General features: G+C 41.9%; 1 protein-coding gene across 1 annotated transcript in view; it reads left to right on the forward strand.

The window, feature by feature from the left end:
• Positions 1–305: 305 nt before the first annotated feature.
• PLPP3 (phospholipid phosphatase 3) overlaps positions 306–16,356 on the forward strand; it is a 72,709-nt gene continuing 56,658 nt past the window's right edge. Inside the window, exon 1 of the mRNA XM_050962062.1 lies at positions 306–924. Within this exon, the coding sequence (XP_050818019.1) occupies positions 657–924 (268 nt within the window). The 5' untranslated portion in view covers positions 306–656. The remainder of the gene's footprint in view (positions 925–16,356) is intronic.

A 16,356-nucleotide genomic window follows, 5' to 3' on the forward strand; every position in this document is an offset into this window, starting at 1 on the left:
GCCACCGCGTACCCCACCCCCAATGTGGAAATCCTCCAGTCTGAAAACATTTTCTTTTCCTTTTACACGTGGACTGTGAACACTAGGGGCTCCCTTCTGCTTGGAGAGAAGCTTTTCATGACTTTTATTTATTTTTTTTTGTTGCTTTTCTTCCCTCTACCAAAAAAAAAAATGTGGAGTTAATTATCATATGTATATGTCAGCATCAGGAAGGGGCTGTACTTGGATAGCCCATCAGCGCCAGAGTGACTTCGGGTTTCTTTTCTTTGTGTGTGTGTGTGTGCGTGTGGTGTTAAAGGGGTGGAAAGGACCTGGTGAAATAAAAGTCCAGACACCAGCCCCTGCCAGCAGTAGAAGCTGCAGCCCCCAATCAAAAGCAGAGCTTTGTGTTAAACCGGCTGGGGAAGTTGCTTTGCAAGATCCCAAGTTCCATTCATTGAGCCAGCATCCACAGCTGGCTGCGGTGCCGTTACTACGACACCCCCCCTTCCAGGACCTGGTGATTTTCAAACTTGGCCAACTTTTTCTCGGTCGCATTTTCCCCCCCTTGTATTTTTCTCCCCCCTCGCCCGGACATTGATCGATTTGAGACGAACACAAACGTCCTCTCGCCTCCCTCTGTCCCTCCCCTGCTTTCCCCCGCCGGGAAGAAGTTTATGCAGCAGCCTAAACAAAGTCTGTCCACCAGCGAGCGCCTCCCGCGAGCCCAGCCCGGGCAGCGCGCCCCTGCCGCTCCAGCGCCTGGATTGCCGCTTGGGGACCGGGTTTGCTTCCCCCCCCAGACCATGCAGAACTACAAGTACGACAAAGCGATCGCCCCGGAGAGCAAGAACGGCGGCAGCCCTGCCCTGAACAACAACCCGGCCAAGAGCAGCAGCAAGAACGGGCTGCTCGTCTGCCTGGATCTCCTCTGCCTTTTCATGGGTGAGCGTCGCCGACCCGCAGCTTTCTTCTCTCTCTGGTGCTTCATGTACTTTCTTGGGCAGCTCCGCGGCTCTTTCTCTGCTCTCCCCCCCGCCCTACCCCCCTTGCAGCTCAACTCTCTGCTGAAACCGAAAAGGAAAAGCTTTGGGGGTTGCATTTTTTTTTTTTTTTTTTGCTTTTTGCAAATGCATCTTACTTGCTGACTTCTTCCCCCCCTCCCCCTCGCATTTTCCAGTTTTGCTGCTTTTGCAAGAGCTTTTTGTCCTCTCTCTTTTTCTCCTGTGCAGACAGCTGTATAGTCCCAATCTGCCCGCCCTGTTTAAAAAATTATGCAAAAAAAAAAAAAAAAAAACCACTGCAGAGATTTGCTAGAGTGGCAGTTTACACTGACTGTGACCAAACCAAAGCCCCATCCCGAGGGGTTTGTTTCCAAAGTAGGGACAAAGTTGCGAAGATGTTGCTAAAGGCCACTGGGGCAACGAACGTGGCTTGAGTTGGCTTTCGAAAGCCTCCCCCCCCCGTGAAAGCCACAGCGATGTATTGAAAACACAAAGTAGTCCTGGTGTCAATCCAAATAAAATGGATGTCCCAGCAGTGAGCGGAGCTTCTGTCTGTCCTCAGTATGTAAACACAGCATCTCCCACCCTTGCTAGCTTTAGGAGCAGCCTGGGGAACAGGCATGGTTTTCATTTTGCTTCTGTCTAAACAATAGTTTGAAAGGTGCCATCCCAGATTTAGTCTGTTGGGAACATGTAGTATGTGTCCCTCTGCAGAGTACAAGAACCGAGGGGGGAGGGGAAGCAGTGGTTACAGTTTGGGAGATAATGTGTGATTTGTCCTTCCAGATTGTTGTCTTCAGGGTTTTAGGTTTTTTCAGGCTACAGAGCGGGTATATCTCCGTAACTAAGCAAAAAAGGGGGAAATATATTGGTCTTATGGGTGGACTTGGTACTATACAGCTCAGTGTAAGAGGCTGAAAAGAGTGAGATAAAGTAGTTGATATGCCCCACTGCTGACAAACACTCATCTCCCACAGTAGCAATAGGTCTCATTAAGCAAGAAACAGGCCTGCCTCAAGTTTAGAAAACTCATTGAAAGAGATCGGGGGCGGGGGGGGGTACGCAAGATTAAGTCAGGAAACTGATGAAATCACAGTTTTTACTTGTAATAGGTTTAGCTACCAAGCCTTGTTTTGATATGGTGATAGGCGTTTCATAGAGAGATTACACCGATAAAGAAACCACGCCCTGCTTCCTCTTGAATCAGGCCAGGTTGTGGCATTAAAAGACCCCTAGTTGGTGTAAACTGGCACCAATCCACTGAATGCATTGGAGGTTCACCAGTTTACACCAGTTGAGCTCTGACCATGTGCTGAGTAATTTGTATTGATACTGCCCAGTGCCCTGACCTGAGGCATGTATATAATGTGTTAAAAGCACCTTCACAATCATAATAGTACCTCCCCAGTGTAAATTAATGCAAGGACAAGACATAATAAGTCACTCTTGTGAAAACAAACTCATCCCCTTCCCCTCAGGCACCGTATAGTTTGCAAATGCTGACTGAGATGCTGTGTCAAGCTGCTGGGCTCAGAGACATTATTTCAGGAGGTGAAAGCCCTCTCTCATTACTCTATTATGTGTCATATGATGATTAACACTTAAACGCAAAGGATTCAGAACAAGCCTCTCAATCTCAGAATGCCTATGTCAGATGCTCATTTTCCCTTACTGGCTGTGTGGAACCAGATAAGAATGTGTTAACTATTTGCAGTAACCCATCCCTGACTCATAAGGCAAACTCAAGAAAAGTATGGGCACGTGTGTTTTGGTGGCTGTGAGGGGTTGGCAAAGGTGATTTCTTTTCCTTAAGCAAATAGAGACCAGATCCTACTGTGCTCCCAGTGAGAGTTTTGCTTCAGTGGAGTAGGATCAGGCCCCCTGCTTCTCTTCATACTTTCTTAGATGCAACTTTGTGATGCTGGAAAGTAGCAGCACTAACTTTTCTGGCAGCTGTAATTGACAGGAAACAGAACCAATGGGGTAGGCTTTTAGGTTGATTTTTCCAAGCAACGATTCCCTTCTCCCCACATAGGGGAAAAACTGTGCATAGAAATATATAAAATCCATGTGCCAAACTGGAGAAAACACTTGGGGTTTATTACAGCTCTCCCTCACCCCCTTCAAAATGATGTATCACACAACACACTGTGCTGGCAACAAAAGAAAAAAGGATATGGCTCTAAACAGTATCCAGGGGGCACTGTGGTCTAGTGGATCACATGTACGACTAGAAATCCCAGACCTGGGTTCCAATCCTGTTTCCAGTGCAGACTTGTTGTGTATCCTTGGGGAAATCAACTTCCTGTGCTTTAGTTATCCCCTCTGAATAGCCATACTTACTCACCTTTTGTAAGCTTCAAAGACAGCTACAGATGGAGATGGGTGCTGTGTAACAAACAACTAAGCACATCATAACAAATGTCTAAGCACATTTCATGACGTTTAGAAACAGCTGAGAAGGAAAGGATGGGCATTGTAGGTTACTTTTGGTTGTTGGGATACATCATTTGCTCTAGTCCAGTCTTCCCTTTCCCCTTCGAAGTACAGACATCTCATATGTATTTATAGAATAAAAAATAACTATTTCCGTGAAGTATTGTGTGTGCACTGAAGAAAGTGATTTAAGACATCTCATAGTAATATATCTAGAAATCTGTTGATTTGCTTTGCTAGAGAAACTCTGCTTTGGCATTTAAAGAAAAGTATGGCATTGTCAACAGTTTCTTTCAAAATATCTTGCATGCTGAAACATCTAGCATTTGAAGATAGTTTTGTATAAGGCTGACTATTTATTTGACGCATGCAGGAAAAGTCGACTGGCTTCCAACAAATAAATTAATAACAGAAGCATGTGATTTTAATATTCTAGACACCACAGTCTTTAAAACAATTGTTTCTGCTTAGAGCACATTTTTCTGAAGACTGTCAGTTTGATTTAATTTTTACGTAGTTTATTGATCATCTGGTCTCCATTACTAGGCACTAATATATTAAGAAGAGAGACATGGTTTTCTCTTTATATTCCCACAGGAATACAGACTAGTGCAGAAAGCTTAATCTTCTTGTATCTGGAAAAAATAAAATATTTGATATGCTCTATATAAAACTGATATAAGTAGAAAGATATAAACTAGCTTGACTTACCTCATTCTTCTAAACAGAAGGTTAAATTCTTGGTGAAATGATTCCTACAGGTCAAATCCTCCAACTCTGCTCATGTGAGTTCTGTTGACTCTAACAGCACTCCTTGCACAAGCAAGTACTACTTGAATGAGTAAAGTTTTGCAGGCTGGAGTCCTGAACCCTACAGGAATTATCTGACATATGTTACCAAAGCACCAATTTACAACCGATGTTAGAGGTGGATAATGTATGCAGTGTAACTATTCCTTGATGTCTTTTTGATGCTGATTATTTCAGGTGGGAGCAGAAAGGGAATGGTGAATATTCTAGTATATCTAAGTAACATTTGAAAGTAAGAGCATAATTTGAACAGCTGAAGGAAGGAGTCTGAGTCTTCCTTAATCATGTGCAGATGCAGAGAGCCGGTAAAACGTAGTAAGACAATTATATAACCTGTAACCATGATGCACTTGTGTGGAAGGTCTTTACACATATACTCAAATTAATAATAATTTCAGGATTGCTGGGGGATTATTCTGTGACACAACTACCATGTGCGAATACACTAACAAAGATTAGAAGTTATTACTTTCAAGGGAAGGAACTTATCTGCTGACCAGCTGGCAGAAGAAGAGTAATTACCCTCTTAATATAATCTCATCCAGGGAAGAGAATCCAGTAAAATTTTGCAGTGTTCATGAGCTCTTGATTCCCATCTAATCTTCATTTTATACCTTTGAGCTCCTTAGAAAAAGGCTTGTTTTAGTTCAGTGTGTCTTGCTTTCATTTGATTTGTGATGCAAAGAAGGTATTTCAGTGAAAGGAAATGTGATCTATCGGGCAAAGATGGGACAAATATAAGAAGATGAATATTCAGTTGTTTAGTAAAATGAAGAGTAGTGACTCCTGTTTAGAACTGTAATGAAAAAAGTGATCTATTTTATTGTGGTGGGAGGCAGTAGTAAAGACACTGAACCAGATTCTCAGCTGGTGCAAATTATTGGATTCAGTGGACCTGTGCTGATTTATACCAGCTGAGAACCTGGCCCATAACATACAGAGTGACAAGGGGACAAGTCCTTAGGCTCTTCTGATTTGGAGGTAATTCATAAAAATTAGTAAAACTTTCCTTTTTTTGCAGTAGAATAGAATATCAGGGTTGGAAGGGACCTCAGGAGATCATCTAGTCCAACCCCCTGCTCAAAGCAGGGCAAATTCCCAGACTTTTTCTTTTTTTAAAACCCTGTGATGCCATATTTACTTCTCCCAGTGTGAATAAATACGGGGGGAGGTGGGAGAATATAAAATATTCTTGAAATTTCCATTAAAAACATGCTTTCTCCACTATTAACTTTCCAGGATTTAGTTCTGTATAGACTCCCTTGTTTAAATACATAATCAACCTCCTTCTGAGAGCAAATTACCAATGAGAAGGAGATTACCTAGACTTTTTTTAATTTTTTTTTTTGCCTAGATGTGAAACATTTATTCTGAGACAGCCAGATGGAAATAAGAACAGTAGCCTGTCTCAGGTGCTTCCTTTAACTTTAATGTAAGTGTGAATAGTTATGGGAACCTAACCCACCTTTCCACCCATCACTAAATAAAATGTTTATCTTGATGTGGGGAGAACGGTAAACACTTAAAAGAAGGAGTCACATCTTTATTACAGAGGGATCATTGGGAATAAACTAATTGAAAAGCTGGCAGAAAAGGGTTCATTTTACTGGCTGTCAATTAATTACAGGTTGAATGATTAGACCTGGATGAAGATCTTTTGAAACAGACCACGTCATGTGTCTTGCTTGTTTACACATTTACCTTTCGTTCCTTGTTATCAGAGTTCTAAAACTTTGTAAGCATGGGACGCTGAGGGCATGTCTACACTACCTGCTGGATCGGTGGGTAGCGACTGATCTATCGGGGATCGATTTATTGCGTGTAGTATAGATGTGATAAATCAATCCCTGATCGCTCTCCCGTCGTCTGCTGAACTCCAGCAGTGCGAGAGGCAGAAGCAAAGTCGATGGGGGAGCCGTGGCCGTCGATCCAGCGCCGCGAGGACGCAAAGTAAGTAATTTTAATTCGATCTAAGATACAGCGACTTCAGCTACACTATTCTCATAGCTGAAGTTGCGTATCTTAGATTGATTCCCCCCACCTCCCCAGTGTATCTCTACAGTGTTATAGCTACACAACAACTGTGTGATTTAACTCCTTCCTGACAGAACTCTAACCAGACCTGTGGGCATATCGTTTTCTGGTGAAACACAACAAATAACCAAGAGGATGGATGACTAGGGACTCTTGACTGGCTTGCTTGCTGTCCTAACTATTTCAAGGAGTATCCTCTTATTGTCTAAACAGAGTGATGAGGAAGGAGACAGAGGGGGGGTTTGTTTTTGTTTTTTCAGATGACCTAGTTTAAAGACCAGCTAAGTAAGGTGCTTATTTCTGTTAATGAATAAAACTCTGACGTAAAATCTGTGGACATTGCTCAGTGCCAAAAATAAAGGTTAAAATCATCCACGTTACTCATAGACTTCAAGATCAGAAGGGACCATCATGATCAGCTAGTCTGGCTTCTAGCTCACTGTAGAAAAGATTTATAGCAGAGGAGGGAGGTCCCTCCTCTTGATAGGAGTGTCTAGCTCCACCTGTATATTAAGCGCTGCCCAATTATATATTCCTTTATCTTTGCCAACAGTCTTTGACACTTCTCCCCCATGAACAGAGCAGCATTTGGCAGCAGTAATGCATAGCAAAAGGAAAGAGTGTCTGCTACCTGAAGCCCAGATGCAGAAGCCAGCCAAAAATTCTGTGTAGGCAAACTGCCATTAGTTATGGCAGGAAGGATTACAGTATAACATAGTACCGGGAGGGCTGTAGACTAGAGCATGTGCACTCAGGATAGGGTGCAAAAGCAACCAATACACACACAGCCGTCCCTGGAGAGCAGACACAGGATATTCTCCAGCTCATGTTAATATCATGATGACTTTCAGAGTGGAGGCCTCACTGCAGCAGTACAACTGACAGGAGCATGACAGTACAACTGAGCGGCAGTGTTTTCCTGGAGAGTGGGAAACATAGATTGAGGCAAACTAGTGCAGGAGGATCCATGTCTGGCTATTATACAGACTGAATTGATCCTTCATGAGGGAATGTCCTTGGCCAGGTCAGTTTGTAGATAGCCTGTTACTCCATCTATAGACTTGTGGACAAACTGGACCAACAGTTGCCTGGTGCATTGATTGCATGCAGGTGGTTGAGTAATGGGCCAGACAGACCTGCCTTTCCATTTTGCCTCCTGCACAGCAAAGGCCCTTTCCCCTATATCCTATAGTTGGGCTGTGTTGGAAGATGCTCAGACCATTGATGAATGCAGGGTGCTCTGCATAAAACAGCCTTTTTTGCTTGGCAGGGGACTACGTCAGGAAAGCTCTAGCCACCTAAACTTTGTCAACCGGCTCTCAGTCAAGCATTGTTTCTATGAAAGCAGGGAGAACTCTGCCAGCAAGGATGATGGGGCAGATTAGGAACTTTTCTATAGCTCACACAGGTGCAGTGACTTTCCAGAAGTCCTACTGGTGCCACGTGACAGACAGATTTCATTTAGCCTACGTGGCTGTTGGAATCCTGGAAGTCAAATGATAGACTCTCTTGAGTCTTGCGCCTTATGTAGATTGCTTTTTGCACCGGACAGCTGTAAGCCACTGTTTTCTTTTATACTCAACTCACTACACTTCTCATTCCTCTGTCTGAATGTAGCTTTAGTTTTCTCCTTTACTGTCATCAGTCCAGGGCAATCATTACCACAGACAATTGCTGCACTGGGGAAATCTGGAAGCGACTGAGTGGCAGCCCACTAAGCATTTAAAAATCTCTTCATTTTCCTCAAAGGACTCCATGACTTTCTTTTATATATATACATAGAGATTTAGTCCTGGTGTGACCCTAAACCTCACTTTAAAAAATAAACCTAAATATTATATTAGCAAAAATTTCAAATGTATATGTGAGCAGAGGATGTAGTCTAGCAATTTGGGAACTAGTTATCTAGTAACTTTCTCTATGATGAAAAATGTATGTACAAAATTGTGTCACCTTCCTGCTTCTCAGGAGCAAAAATCCACCTGGAACCTGATCAAGGTCCTGTACAAATCAATGGGAGCAGTATGTGGATCATGATTTAATTTTAAGGACAGAGGCTAGTTAAAGATGAGAGGTGTTGCAAAACTAAGACATGTTGGACTAAGCAGCATTAATGATGATGTTTTGAAAGAAGATTCTGAGTGTGCAGTGTCTGTTTAGCTTTAGACGGCATCGCTCGATTCACTCCTAAAAAAAAACAGTGGTGACTTAACCGGTTTGTTACTTTATTCAAGAGATAAATCTATCTGAAAACACTAAGCACCAAAGACTCCACAGCTTACTGGCATCATCTTCCCCTCTAAGATGGCTATGAGGTTCCTCATTAGAAGAATTAGTCCATACCACATAATATAAGTCACTTGGAGGGTGAGTGTTTACCTCACTGTTAGAACTGCAGCATCAGGCATAGCTGTGAACTTTTTCTGACACTGAAAATTTTAATATCTATTGGATCTGTTATGGTGACTCACCTTGATAACATTTTCATGGAGCTTTCTTTGCCCACTCTTCATTAGGAGAAAAGTTAAATACAAGCTGGACAGATCTGGCTTTGTGGAGATACCATGAGGCCCAAGACCCTTTCACATAAGCATTACCTAGGAGTTGTCGGGCATCTTGCGGATGTTGGAACTGATGTAAGAAAAAGGTTTCCTGAAGTGATATCTTGACATTGGACTACATTCATCTGGCTGGTTACTTTCAACCTTGTTTTTGGAACAGTGGTTCCTTTGGTATTTGGTGGGTTTCTAGTTAGTTCAGAAATTAGCATCCATGTGGCGATGGACTACTGAAAATAAATTAATCAGTGATGGGTTAAAGTGTGGGGAAACCTTTGAAATGGTTTCTTTTATAATTCACGCAGGCTTTAAAAGTATGTACAGTGAGCAGGATATTACTAACTGTTGTAGAAGTTAGTTATCAATTAACTTAAGTTATATACCTCCTGGGCCAGACCCTCAGCTGGCTTACAAGTTTTGAGCTCTACTCCTATTAATGGAGCTACACTGACCACTCTGGGTCAAAGGAAATGTAACCACTTAATTGTAATAAGAAATATGCTCAGATTCCTATTTACCTGTTGTGGCAGCACATAATATACATATTACATTTATGCCAGAAGAGCTCTTTTAATTGTCTGTGTTTACAGAGGGCACAGAAGTTAATGTAAAGCATCAAGTTTAACCTGATTAATTTTAGACTTTTTAAATCTCATGTTATCACACATGACTCTGTAGGCAATTCAGATTTGATTTGGGTTGCCTTGATATATGCCATTGTCTCAGTGTATGCCAGCCTCACTATGTAGCTGATCATTTCATTTGTTTGAATTGTTTAGAATGACAATGACCTAGGCCGGTTTCAGTGTGAAGGTTGCTGAGAAGTATGGCAGAAGCTTGCTGTCAGGTTGGTGCAGTAAGATGTTGTCCAAAACACTTCGGGCATATTGTTCATAATCTTGGTATCCCATTTTGTGCCTGCAAGATAAGTAGTTAGACATGTACATGCCCTCATCTATGCCTGAAATGAATTGTGTCTGATTATGTGTGGCTGCTAAAAGGAAAGTTGAGTTAAGGTTCCTTTAAAAATTAGGCACTATGGTGTTGCATTTGGCAAGCTCAGTCCTCCATACTTTTACTCACACGATGCACCTGTTGATGCCAGTGGAGTCAAAACCAACAGCCTTCCCACCCTTTGGGTAGACTAGCTTTATGTAAGTACAATATAATTCCAGTTACCTGAATTCCCTGTATCTGAAAATCCTACTTATCCAAATCCATAGTGTGTCCCCCAGGTAGCCCTACATTAGTTAATAGCACTTCCATTTATCCAAACATCCGGTTATCTGAAAGCTTTGGATGTCCCCCAGGCATTTGGATAACCGGGAGTGTACTGTGCAGCCATAGCTGAGAACTGAGTGCAGCATGCTGTGCAACTGTCATTAGGGTTAAGTAAACCTTGTGTACATAAATATATAGCTGCATGGTCTAGTGATAAGAGAACGGGGAAAGGCGGGGAACAGGGAATCTCCCATTCCCAAATAAAGCTTTCTCCCTTCACACAGAAGGGTATTAGTGCAATGTTGCCAAGTGTCATGATTTTATTTTGTGTCTGATGACTTTTCTTAAAGCTCCACTTCCTGAATTTCTGTTACTGTGGGAGAATCTCGGTTTTTGTCTTCTCAAAATAGTAGTCTGCATCTGAGGAAGTGGGTATTCACCCACGAAAGCTCATGCTCCAAAACGTCTGTTAGTCTATAAGGTGCCACAGGATTCTTTGCTGCTTTTTCAAAATAGTAGATTTCTAGTCCTTGTGGTTGTGGGGTGACACTTGAAAACATGGCGCAGGTGAACGCTAAAGACTCGGAAAACAGGTGGTAAATTAAGAGAGTCAGTGAGGGGCTCATTGAGTACTCTTTGTCTCACCCATTCGGAGGCTGCAGGAAGCCATATCTTTCACCTCTTCCTTGTGCACCTGAAACCTGCTTGCTTGCAGATTTTGGGCCTGATCCTGTCACTGCCCCAGGAATGGAATTGCCATTGAAGTCAGTGGGAATCCCATTTGTGGGGCATCTTCACAGCTTGGACACAGGTAATACAAATAATAATAATAATAAATGATAGCTTTTTCCTATAAGAGCTCTAACCTATCAGGAAAACTCATTTCTATCACTTTTAAACATGCCTTATATTTCTTTAATTCCATTCTCTTTTTATCTGCTGTCTCTCCTGCACCTTCCAGCATGCTGGAGTGCTTACGTGTCATTTTTCACATTTCATTGTATGTGATGTCCTAATTACAGCTGTGTGGTTTAATCAATAGAAGGAGCTTCTGAACTCCTGTGAAGTTTCCTTCATGATGAATAGGCAGACAGATGCTGAAAAGAAGAATTGAAGCATCTTTAAATAGCTTTTGATGGAAGGCTCACTTGCAGTAAGATAGTTCCCAAAGGAGTATATTTTAAAACTATGGAAATTGTGTTCATCCCAAAGAAATTAGGTGTATCAGAGATTTCCACAAACTTCAGCTCTGTCAAATTTTGTTCTTTATTTCACTGACAGCAATGTCTTATTCTTTATTTTGTTGGGTATTTTGGATGTTAGTTCTAACTAAATCCAAAATACTGGGAGACAGGGCAATTATTTGACTCCCCAAGTCAATATTAACTATTAAACAACATTGTTTTGGCATATTTAATGTATTGAACTCCAGGTCCTGTGTGGAGTTTAGTTCTCAAGATGGTTATAATATTTATGCCTTTTGTATTTGTATCACTGTGTTAAAATTGATCTAAATAATGTGTGTGTATGAGGAAGTGGTTAATAAACTAGGAAGGAAACTTCCCCAGTGGTGAAAGAACAAACGCATGTGTTTTGTCTCAGGTAAAATTAACAGCTCAAATAACCGAGGATCCAATTCTACAGTCCACACTCTGGCTAAGCTCTCATTGATTTCAGCCATGCAAAGTACATCTTGACTGCAGAGTAACGAGGGCCGTTACTCGGGTGTTGTCCCTAACCCCCCTCCTCCCCATGCACAAAATCTTCTCACCTGGGTTTAGTGGCACATTCAGCCTGAGATGGCTGGGCTGTCTGAGGCTGTAATAAAGCCCAAGTGAGGCTGCCATGCAGGCTGGTAAACCTAAACCACCTGCTTTGCAGTGAAGATGCAGGCTAACTCCTTTGAGTGCTGATAATCCTCTAATGCCTTCCCACAATTCACTGGGAAAGAATCATAGAGTGGCTCAGCTTACTGTAGCACAGAAATTCATGGGATCTGTCAGTAGATGCCTTAGCAACACACACAAAGGTGAATGCATCCAGGGCACAATAACTGTAGTTGGGCTTTGCACTGTGGCTATTCACACCAGTGCTAGGCTAAGCTATGTGCTGATAATCCAAGTTAACTGCAGTGAAGACTTGCCCTTACTGAGGCCATGATCCGGCAAACACTAATGAATGCCTGTGGGTAAACATGAGTGGGTCCACTGAAATTTAATGGAACTGTGCTTACAGTTAAATGCATATATATAAGTGTTTGCAGGGTCAGGGCAGTAAAGACTGCAGGATCAGGAGTCACTTTTGTTTTATCAGTAACAGCAGCCAAAAAGGCTGCCCGTTCTTCCTTTCACTTGATGAAACAGGAAGACTGAGATTCGCTAGTTAGCAGCTGTGGGCGTTCCTCTCTTTCATGCAGCAAATGACAGGTTTTCTGACAGCTTGCTGCTTCGAAGGGGGGTAGTTATTGATGCTTGCAACCACAAAAAGGAAGTGACAAAATGGTATCACACCTATATGTAACTAACCACAAAATGGTTTTATTGTAAACCTGTCAAAGTTACAGCTGTTTTGGAAAGTTTTTACAGCATTGCCCTAGGGTCTGATCATGCCTGCGCTGAAGCTGGGACCACAGAGTGCATATGAATTCCATCTCCGCTGTTTTCATGATACACTTCTTCAGAGCTTAGACATAATTGCATGACTTGCCCAAACATTTAATTATAAAGAGAAAAAAAAAGACAGTGAATGTGGTGGAAGCATTTTCTTCTTCCCCAGTCTTTCTGGTATTTTCAAAGTAATTACAACTTGGCATTTTGGATGTTATGCCACATTCCTTAAACTCTCTTGCAAGGGTTAGTTCATGCTATACAGAACTAATACAGAAGACGGCTCCAGTTATCTTTCCCACTGATGTTTACAGGCAAGTCTTCCCTATAGTCATTGTACAAGTGCAGTGTCCATAGCAACTATCCAAGAACCCCAAACACTTCTTAGCAGCAGCGACTCAAATGCCATGGCTTTTCATAAAGCCCTAGCAAAAATATATCGCCCTGCTCCTTGTTTTTAAACTGAGATTTTCATAAGGGAAACACTAGTTAAAAATATCTCATTACGACATTGTCTTTACTGATCCCCTGTTGAGTTCCTTTTAGTGGATCTCCCTGTGCATTTGTTTTCTAAATGATGTTCTGCAGCTGGTCTAATAATTTGGGGCAGATTCTCAGCTGCTGTAAATCAGTGTCACTCCGTGGAAGTCAGTAGGAATGGGACAGTTGACACCAGCTGTGGGTCATGCACTTTGTGTTAAACCAGAAGTTGATCCTATGATTACTTAAACCATCGGGGCTTTTTTCCCTCCTCGTGATGCATTATTTATTATTATTTTTGTATCACAGAAGCACATAGAGTCTGCAATTGAAATCAGAGCCCCATTGGGCCAGGGGCTGTCCAGAGGCATAGTAAGAAACAGCCCCTGTCCCAAGGAGTTTACAGTCTAAATAGACAAGGCAGACCAAGGATGTGGAAAAAAGAAAAGATTTTTATCCCCAGTTTTCAGGTGGGAAACTGAGGCACAGAGAGATTAGAGGCCACATTTTTAAAGATATTTAGGTACCTAAAGATACAGAGAGGCACCTAGTGGGATTTTCAAAAGTGCCTAGGCACCTAAATCACATGGGAACTAGGTGCTTAGGTGCTTTTGAAAATCCGACTGAGTGCCTAATACCTTGCCCAAAGTCACACAGGAAGTCTTGTGGCAGAAGAGGGAATTAGACCCAAATCTCCCAAGTCACAGTTCATTGCCTTAAACATCATCTCAAAGGAGGAATGTGTATAACTCCTGTTAATATTAATGGGAGTTCTGTGCATCTATCAGTAAGACACTAGATTGCTAAGACTTTCAAAATTAATGTTTGATTAACTGAACCTATTAATGTTACAAGTTTAAGTGACCACAGTTTCATGTGTACTTCTCAAATAAGGGGAAATGGGTGTTGTGCCATCTGGCTACCTTTTGCATTTGGAACTGGCTTGTCCAAACCCGGAACAGAAGAGTTGTGGTGTACCTTGATAAAAACATACATGAGACATCTGTTAAACAATAACACATAGTATAAATGGTTAATCCTAAAGATAGATGATTTACCAAAGTTTTATCCTACTTGTAATTGCCAGGCTAACAAAAATCTTCTCGATTTTACTAGCCACAGAAGACTGTGCTTTTATTTTAGGGCCTAATCCTTACTTATATGAGTGTTTGCAGGATGAGGTTCTATATTCCATTCAAATATGTTAAGTAGGATAATAAAATGGGTGTTTCCCAAGAAATCGTTGTCACTTTCATATCCCCACAGAAGGAGTGCAGCTTTAGCACGCAGCTGTCATTCTGGTGCAGTTTCCACAAAGCAGTTAAAAACCAAGGTAACAGCAACATTTTGAGTGAAGGGGCATGAAATGTGGAATGGGTTCAGTGTATTTCTATGCCATTGTTGGAGTCCTATTCAATCTGAAGCTGAATAGTAGAGTGATTAGCATGTGGGCAAGTTTCTAAAGCATTGGTGTGTACGTTTTTTTTTCTTAAATGACAAGTTTTGTGGCATTTATTTTTCTGACTGAGTTGGCATGAATCTTTGACAAATACAAACCCATGAAAAGTCAGATGGGGTTTTGGAGAAGGCCCATTTTGATAAAATCTGCACATTCAAGGTTACAAAGAAGCTTTCTAAAGACTGGGCTGTAAGCGCTGTTACAGAATGTATTCTGGACACAAAGTTTTTTTTAATGAGTAGATGGCTACAAATAGGATATGATATTGTCAACCATAGGCCCCGGTTGAGTTCCCTGCATGGATATAATTATGCCTTTAGAGACTCTCATAATGCTTCCGTTGAAGTCACTTGCAAAACTGCAGATTCTCTATCATTGGCAGGATAAAAAATGTGAGGTTGATAAGGAGTCAAATGCAGTTGAGAGCAAACTGTCTGCTTACAGAGAGGTTGATTAAAGCTGCAGGGCCTCAGTCTGATTTCAGACAGGCTTATAAGTTCTTTGGTTTCAATGCAGTTACTCTCATTTGACAGCTATGTGAAATCTTCAGATCAAGACAGGATACCTTACTGGACCATATGCTTTAGTCAGATACAAGCTATTAGCTCAATATAGGGGTGTCTGGATGAAATTTCATGGCCTGTGTGTTATATAGGGGGTCAGACTTGAGGATGTAAGTCTTTGAATGAAATCAGAGTCGAACCACTCATATCAGTGGAGCTGCGCCAGTGCCTCATAAGGGCCAGTTCTCAGTCAAGTGGTTTGAAAGTGTTCCCATTATAGCCCATTGTTTTAAGGGAGTTATAACATGCCTTTGAAACTCTGCTGGGCTGAAAGGTAGATGACATATAATCAGGGGCATTTTTTCCCCTGCAGTGTACATTTAAAATAGTCTAGTGGGTTGAATTTACAGCACAATAAATGAAAAGCAAAAATTAACCAGCTTTGAATATTTTTGAATATCGTGACTGTCATTGAAAAGCATTTCATACCCCATTATTCCATACTATGCGCTGTGGCCTTCGATTGCCATCAAAAAAGGTATGTTAGGCTAGCCTATGAATTTTGTTTAAAGGCATGAGCTAAATCCATAAAGGCCAGGGATATTCTCAGTACGGGTTTGGAACCCAGTGCTGTTGCTTTGCAGTCAATGGCAAGAATCCCATTGACTTGGGTACTCTGTTCTGCCCTGCCTTTTAGAGTCACTTAACCTGCAACTGGGTGCAGTCGGGGCAGAAAATGCCAGCAGACCAGAACGGTGGCATTTCTACTCGGAGATAAATGCTTTCACAAGGGGCGAGGCAGGGGAAATGAGGCTCTCAGTTCCTTATCTCACTTTGGGCTGCTCAGGTAGGGCTTTATCCAAAGCCTACTGAAGTCAAGAGAAAGAACCCTCCCCCATTGGCTTGAATGGGCTTTGGATCAGACCTGTATCAAGAGGGGGTCTCGAACAACTGGCTGGGTTCTGGTGTAGGGCTGTTGCAAAATCTAGGCACTATGTAGCAAGTCACAACCTTCATTCATGCTGTGATGTTCAGGTTAGTCACTTAAAGGCATTTGTGTGATGTAACAGCAAGTGGGATTCTAAACTGCATCTCTGATGCTAGTAGAAAGAGAGAGTAGAGAGAGATGCTAGTAAAGAAAGAGTAGTGGGTTCAGAAGTCAGCACAGGACAGAAACCAAGATATATTGGGTTTGATTTTTTTAGGTAGATCAGATTTAAACATTTGGGTCTGAAACATTGAGCTCAGCATCATATGGCAGGCTTA

The sequence above is a fragment of the Gopherus flavomarginatus genome, chromosome 7 (assembly GCF_025201925.1).
Source record: "Gopherus flavomarginatus isolate rGopFla2 chromosome 7, rGopFla2.mat.asm, whole genome shotgun sequence".
Taxonomy (NCBI): Eukaryota; Metazoa; Chordata; order Testudines; family Testudinidae; genus Gopherus; species Gopherus flavomarginatus.